Source organism: Dromaius novaehollandiae, chromosome 1 (genome assembly GCF_036370855.1).
Source record: "Dromaius novaehollandiae isolate bDroNov1 chromosome 1, bDroNov1.hap1, whole genome shotgun sequence".
NCBI classification, from domain to species: domain Eukaryota; kingdom Metazoa; phylum Chordata; class Aves; order Casuariiformes; family Dromaiidae; genus Dromaius; species Dromaius novaehollandiae.
In genome coordinates this window covers 49,688,970-49,696,633 of record NC_088098.1, presented here as the reverse complement: position 1 = coordinate 49,696,633, position 7,664 = coordinate 49,688,970, and the positions used below count along the sequence as shown (strand labels likewise).

At 48.2% G+C, this 7,664-nt stretch overlaps 1 protein-coding gene across 1 annotated transcript in view; it reads left to right on the top strand.

The window, feature by feature from the left end:
* The first annotated feature begins 3,403 nt into the window (after window positions 1-3,403).
* The window catches only part of SLC5A8 (solute carrier family 5 member 8), a 27,978-nt gene continuing 23,717 nt past the window's right edge, over window positions 3,404-7,664 (top strand). Inside the window, exons 1-2 of the mRNA XM_026109503.2 lie at window positions 3,404-3,871; window positions 5,880-5,945. Coding sequence (XP_025965288.2) covers window positions 3,521-3,871; window positions 5,880-5,945 — 417 coding nt within the window. The 5' untranslated portion in view covers window positions 3,404-3,520. The remainder of the gene's footprint in view (window positions 3,872-5,879; window positions 5,946-7,664) is intronic.

Below are 7,664 nucleotides of genomic sequence, written 5' to 3'. Positions count from 1 at the left end.
CTGAAAGGTAAAGTGGACGGAGCCTGTTTCCCCATAGTTTCACGTCTTAATGTTGGTTGACTTGTATATTTAAGATGTGAAGCTTTGCCTGCAGTTGGGTATTTTTCACCTAATTTCATCTAATAAAGGTTCAGTTCCTGCTGCAGTCTTTCTTTCACTGAGGACATTCACAGGATCTCTCTTTTCTGCTCATCTATTTTTATGAAACTGGTAGCAACCTAGTATCTTTGAGGTCTCTACACTTCTGCTTAATTTGGCTGCTGTGTTCAGCGGTTATTGGGTAGATGGCAAACACCTTCCACATGCACATATGTAAACACGTGTACTCCTCATTTCCTAAGAAAATCATCCAAACAAAAATAAGCAGAGTTTTTCAAAATGCGCAAGCCATAACATTCTGTTCCCAGAAAAGGCCAAACAGAACATTTTTATCTTAATGCCATTAGTTTTTCCAGATTTTCTTCAGCAGTGATTTTTTTAATTGATGGTCAACCATTCTCTTGGAAGGTTTCCAAACTGATCCCTGTGCCAGCAGAAAAGACCAGAGCTCAGGCTCTCTGGCACTGCACAAGGCTGCTGCTCGGCATGTGCTGCTTGGCGCCCGTGGCCTCCACTGAGCTGTCGGGGCACAGCCAAACTGCACGCCGCCCGAAACTGCACGCAAGCACGGAGCCACAGAGACGCGGAGGTTGCCAGGGCTACCTGCAGCGCTGCCGGGCAGCATCGCTGGCCCGTAGAGGGAAAACCATACCGCTGAGCTCCAGTACTGTGGCCTGTACACACATAGAAGAGCAGGGAAGGGACAGTCCTTCCAAGCAGTGAGCGTTCACAGTGGTGCCTGCTGGTGGAAATGAGCCAATATCAGCACAAAGAAGGAATCATTTGGATCCTCTAGGGCAGTATGGGGTTTGGTTCAGCAGATTCCCAGCCTGGTTTAACTCAAGGATACCAGAGGGAGGTGAATCCCACGCTCCCACTATCTATCCACCGCAGAATGACACTGATGCCAGCGACTCTCCCGAGGGCAGAGTCACAGGGCCAAGGTGTGACAAGGCAGCCCGTGGAGGTGGAGCAAGAAAGCAAATACACCCTTTGAGTTTGGAAGACACTTAAATATCTATGGTACCAACAAAAAGAAGCAAAGACCCTCAGTTGTCTGTTACAAAGCAGAAGTCCACTGTGTTCCACAGAGCTGATTTTACTTTATGTGTGAAAAATCCAGAAGAAAAACATTTAGCGTTGTTCTCCCGGTGCACTTACTATGATTTAGGACACTGGTATCGTACAGCTTCACTGCTGCTTTCACTGGCTGAAACATCCAAATGGAAGGATCCAGCCTCTCTTGCCACAGCATTCATGATGATATTTGAAAGACAACTTGCATAATACCCTTGCAAAAAAAAAAGAAAGATGCCAGCTGAATGAGTGCAGTGATGGATTTCCTTATAGCACTGCCTTGGTTAAGAAACATGATTTGTTTTCCAATTGTTTGCTATGTTTACATTACACTGAAAACATGACAGAAGCAGTCAAAACTGTGTGTTAATCCTGTGTACATAATAGCTCTGAACAGCACAAGCTATAGGTCTAGGCAAAAGGCTGCTTATGTCCTTCCTGCAAAAAAGGGGGGGGGGGGGAACGACATTTTTTGACAACACATATTTTTGCTGGACAACACTAATTCGTTGCATTGTGTGGGCACATGCCGACAAAATTTTTGGTAGGAGGGTTTCTCATCGTTTGTGTCGTCAAAAACTGATAGCAAATTAGGGCAACCACCTCAGGTAATCAATAGCTCAACAGCCTGATTGCGAGGGGTACAGAGGAAGTTTCTTTCTTGCTCTCCCTCAGCAGGTCATCCGGAAGCTGCTACTCACTATATAATTAAGGAGTAATTGGGTCAGAGAGATGGATCACTTTCTGTGATGAGATCAGGACATGCCCCTTGCACCACAGTGACCAGCTTCTCTATGTTCAGGGACACTTTTACTCCCAGAAGGGCATCTAGAGGCCAGACCAAGACTCACACACACAATTTCACAGGAGCACAGTTTAACCAAATAAACCTGCCAGACCAGACTTCCACCTGCACCCACTCCTTCCAACATGCACTCAGAAATACCTCCAAATGGACTGCTCAGTCCAGCACTCCCAAGGAGATAAAAGTGCCCAGTGGGCCAGGTTTGTCTGTCAGGTGTCCAGTCAATCATTTCTCTCCAAGATACAGAAGACTGCTGAAAATCTGGTCTCAAATTGGGCAGATGCAGGCAAGTCAGAGTGCCTTGTGCTGAACCCAGAGGACTTGCACCAAAGACGGTTCCCGGTGAACCCAGCAGTGGAGAAGAGCCTAGAGAGGCTGGGCAGCAAAGGGCCACATCTTCATGCCATGAAGGAAAGCAGTGAAACGATCCTCAAACCGGTGCTGATTTAAGCCAGGAAATCCATCCAGCATAGCACTTTGCCAATACACAGTTCAAGCCTGAAAGCCTCTGTGCAGAGAGCTACTATGCCCTGCTGTGAGGTGTGGTGTGTGCAGCTGTCCTGCTGTCAGGCCCACATTAGTCAGTTTTGGCATCCTTACATCTTAATCTCTGTTGATTACTCTGTCTAGGGTTGCTAATGTATCCCAGAGTGGCCAGATGTAACATGCTGTATCAGTCCTGGATGTGCTGCTAGCTGTAGAAGCAGGCATGCCTCAACCACGCTACGCCCATGGCCTTGAAAACTCCTTGGTGTTTTTGATGCATTTGTGTGGGTCTGGCACGTGAAGCTCCATCTGTGATACACCTGTGCACTTTGAATCCTGCTCCTGCGAGCAGCTGAAGAGTTGGCCAGCACCAGCTTCCGTGAGCAGAGTGTGGACAGGGGAGATTCCCTGCCGTATATCTGCAGCATTTAGCAACTGGCCTTGACAAGTCTGCCAGGAAATGCAATGTAGTGAATCATCTGCCAGATTGCTCAACCCATAGAAATCTCTATAATAAAACTTATCTTCACCTTCTTCATTTGGAAAGGTGGTAATGTGTGCTAATGAAGACAGGTAGGAAATATCGTCCTGGTGAACTGTTAGGTGAATTGTCTTCCCTTCAAAAATCAAATGATGGAGGGGGCTGGAGGAGGGGGCGAAGGGCTCTTGCCTGGTGGGAGTGCAGTTCCCAAGTGTAACCCCATTCAGGCCAGGCTCTGCGGGACCACCCCGGCCCGCGATGCGCAGCTGCGGGGTCGGGGCGATGCCCCCCGCCAGCCCCGGCCCCGCATGGGCGGGGAGCCCGGGCAGCCCGGGCCTCCCCCATCACCGCCCCGTGCCACTCCGCGGGGGCGCGCTCCGCCGCCGCGGGGAGGAGCGGCCACCGGTACCGTATAAGTCCCGCCCGGCGCCCGGCTCCGGCACTCGCAACGCCGCGCCCGGCGCAGCCCGCACCCGCGCCCGGGCGGAGACCTGCGCGGGCTGCACCGCTCCTACCCCGGCGGGGGGCACCGTGCCCCATCCCCTCACCCCTGCAGCGCCTTGGCCCCGAGGATGAGCTCCCCCAGCAGCATCGGGCACTTCAGCGTCTGGGACTACGTGGTCTTTGCGGCCATGCTGCTGGTGTCGGCGGCCATCGGCATCTACTATGCCTTTGCGGGAGGGGGGCAGAAGACCTCCAAGGACTTCCTCATGGGGGGCCGCAGCATGACCGCCCTGCCCGTGGCGCTCTCTCTCACCGCCAGCTTCATGTCAGCCGTCACAGTGCTGGGCACCCCTGCCGAGGTCTACCGCTTCGGTGCCATCTTCAGCATCTTTGCCATCACCTACACCCTGGTGGTGCTGTGCAGTGCTGAGATATTCCTGCCCGTCTTCTACCGACTGAGTATCACCAGCACCTATGAGGTAAGGTGGGGTGGAAGCAGCCCTTCCACAGCCTTAAGGGAGCTGGGGACCCTCTCATGACTGCTTTCCATGGATCTCCCTCCAAGATCTCCCCAAAAAGCCCGCTGCAACCAGCGCTGCTCCGTTACCCATAGCAGCCCTAGGGCAGGCTGCAACCCATTCTGTCCCCAGGTCTGCCCACATTGCCTCTGCTGAGAGGAGATGCTCAATCCTGCTGGCTTGGCTCAGGAGCAGCGTACTGTGACAGCTATGTTTCCTCACTCCAGATATTCAGTTTAGTAGGTAGATTAATCCTCATGCAGTTTGGACAGTGGTGTGTAGTTAGTGATGTGTAATTAACATACCAAGAGCAGAATGCAAAAGCATTCAGCATAGGAACTAGAGTTCTCAAATCCTGGTTCCTCTAGGTAGGTTTCTAAGTTTAGATGCAACCACCAAGGTCCCACTCCAGGAGAGCATATGTCTGTGGTGTTCTTAGAGAATTTGAGAAGATATCCTTGCTACCTGAGACTGTTCACACTGGCGAATGCCTGTTCCATCATGCTGACCTCAATGAGGTGAGCGAGTACTCCGTGTCTGCGAGGATTTTCTCACTTCCACCAAAATATGTCTGAGTCAGTCTTCAGCCCAGCATCTAAGTTAAAAGTATAGCTAGCAGCATGAAGACATCTGGAGTGGGGGGCACATCACGAGTGGAGTCTATAACCATTTTTGGATGAGGAGACATCTGGTTAGGGCTTTCTCCTGACCCAGCAGGACCATGCAACTTGTTTATCTTCCTGCAGATTGGGAGGTGCTGAACTGGTCATGTCACAGAGCCCTTTGGGAAAGGGATATCAGTGCAGGTGTGTGTCCTTGGCTAGCTGCTTTGCTCTTCCGCATTTTATTACACTAGGCAGGGGCATTACAGCTCTGGAAGCTGAAAACAAGATTTCTGTTGGAAGATCTTCTAGATAAGAATTCTCCAATAGAAACCTGTCATGACTTCCATTGTGTTTTAAATTACTAATCTTTGGACTGTCAGTTAAGATACTTAATATAGAACTCCTCTCATTAAAAGCTTTTAAATGTGACTAGAAACTCACTGATAATGTGGGGAATTAGTCAGTATAATGCAACTATAAAAGACATATCTTCTATCTGTGAACAGAGTTCAGAGCTCAGACCGCTTTCTGTGTCTGTCCAGCAGTTAAACATTGCTTGAATGTGCTCGCTCACAGTTCACATTTTAGATATATAGCCCACGGGTGAGCACTTTGAGATAACTGAGTGTTTACGTCTGTGTTGGTTGAACAGATTGGCAGGTGAAGGAGATCCCTTTCGTGCAACCACACATTGCAGAGGGCGGATAGGATAGACAGTGGGAAGAAATCTGCCCTATAGAGTGATAAACTCATTGACAGGTCGTGATGTGCCAGGCTAGACAGAAAAGTGAGGATTCATGTTTGTTCCAAAAGTTAGATTTCTGCCTACTGGTGGAAGATGGCAAGTTGCTTTGGTGAGGGCAACTGAGGTTACCATCGGAGGAAGCCGCTGACCACTGAAGACCTTCTGCCCTCTCCCGCAGCAGTTCAGGTGAATGTGCGTGTTGCCAGAGTTTCTAAACCAAGGCTGAGTGATAGCTGCAGTGTTTTGATTTTTCCTCTCTGAATTCACAATGCAAACAAGTTCTTTTGTTCACTGATACTTCTTTGTGACCGTTACCAAGCGCGTAACAGCTGCTGGTCTTTGTCTGCTGAGTGCCTCGAGGCAGCTACATATCACCAGTTTCCATTCTGGAGACTCCATCGTGTGCTGGCTAGTTTATGTCTACTTCACTTGCTCATGTTTCATTATCCAGCTGAGGTCTGCAAAGAAATGAATCAAGCTGACTCTAAGGGTCTTGGCCATTCATGAAAATGTAAAAACAGTGGTATGCTCTTTCTGTGTTGCTCATCACTTAACTCTAGTTCTATCAATAATGCTAACTCTGGGGATAAACATTGGTTATTTTTCTTCTCTTTTACAGTATTTGGAGCTTCGATTTAATAAATACCTGCGTCTCTGTGGAACAGTGGTCTTCATTGTACAAACGGCAAGTAAACCTCAGAGCAGTTCTGTGGCCCTTGATAGCCATCAGGAGTCTTCAGCTTTGTGTAGCTGATTGCTGTCTCTAAACGGTTGGTGAGGTTATGACAGTCCGTGTGTGGCTGGAAGTAAGAGAAAGAAAACTCTTTCTGCTCCAAAGCAAGGAGGAGGAGAGCAGATGCCGGCCTACCTGCCCCTTTGTTCTCTCCATGCCTTGTTGAGCACCCAGAGCAGTCACTTGGCATCGGTGCCAAGCCAAGAGACGAGCGACCCTTCGCTGCGGGGTAACGGTGCGGAGAGCACTCGCTTGCCTGCCCACGCAAGAAAGCCACAGCAGGTTCAAAATGTAAACATGCCCCAATTATCTGTGGCAGCGGTTTTCATCCCATGGTCCATGCATTCTGGGACTCTGACTAATTCCCAAAGGTCTGTGAAAGGCGACAAAGAAAACAGGCTGCCAGGAGGCTGTCGTTTGCTCTTCAAGGGTTTGTACCCTCACTGGGAAAAATCTGGGCATCCGCAAACTGAGAGGTTGCAAACCACTGCCTCAGGGAACGTCAAGCTAAAGCAGTCCCTGCAGTCCCTGCAATTGTTGTCAGTGTGGTTTGCTGTACCAGCCCGTCCAGGGAATCGTTATCAGTCCGCAGTTTTCAAATGTACACATGTTCAAATGTGCGTTCCAGGTGCTTTGAAGCATCAGAAACACAAATGTGAGTTTTTGTCTCTTTTCATAGTTATGATGTGGGCTTTTTAGGGAATTTAAAGCAAGCATAAACATACAATCAGAGCGCTTTCCAAGTTATATTTCCATGAATCTTTGCTTTTTGCCCTCTATCTTTTTTTGTTTAAGACACATCAACAGTTAATGAACAATTTCAACTGCAGCAATAAAATGGTGCTCGTTGCAGTGCTGTCTGTTTACTTATTTGGACAGTGCTGCTTAGCTGGCTTTTTACAGCTATATGAGCTTTTTACAGATATATAAGCCCATAAGGAAGGTAGAGCACTAGCATGTTTGACTCCTGACAAGGGTCCACCACCAAATAAGAAGCCTTCACAGTTCTGAAAGTGGAAGGTGGAACAAGCCAAGCATAATCTTTGTTTGCAAGGCTCAGAAAATAATTCTATATCACTTGAGTACATGTCCAAGGAAATTAGTTAAAGATCTATGGATGTCTTTCTGTGCCAAGAGCTAGCGATTTCAATAAACTGAATCATGAAAAAAATAGTGGGGAAAGAAAAAAAAAAACTAAGATCTTAATGGTGTAATTTTAACTGTTTTATAATTATTGGCATCTTTTTTAAAGTTTACGTAGTAATACAACCTGAAAAAACACTGAAAGAGTGGAAAGATTATATTGTCATTCCTGTTTTAATTTACACAAAAATGTGATCATACTTGTGACAAAACATTTTAACTTCCGACGTTTTAAAGCTCCTGGCACTCGTTCACTGCGTATGAGAAAGCTGCTTTCTGATCCTGGCCCCCTGAACAGGCTGGATTCAGCAAACCATGCTGTCAGTAACTGCTCGGACAGCAAGTCAAGCATGGTTTGGACTTGGCAGATGCTGGTAGTTGTTAGCTGCAGAGTAATGCAGCTTGTAGTGAGGGGGCATTCGCCAGGGACTAGTCAGGGCTGGCAGCTTTCTTGGCGTACAAGGTATATATAAAAATCTAGAAAGGGCTCAGAGCACAGAGAGAAACGTACACACACGCTGGCACAGG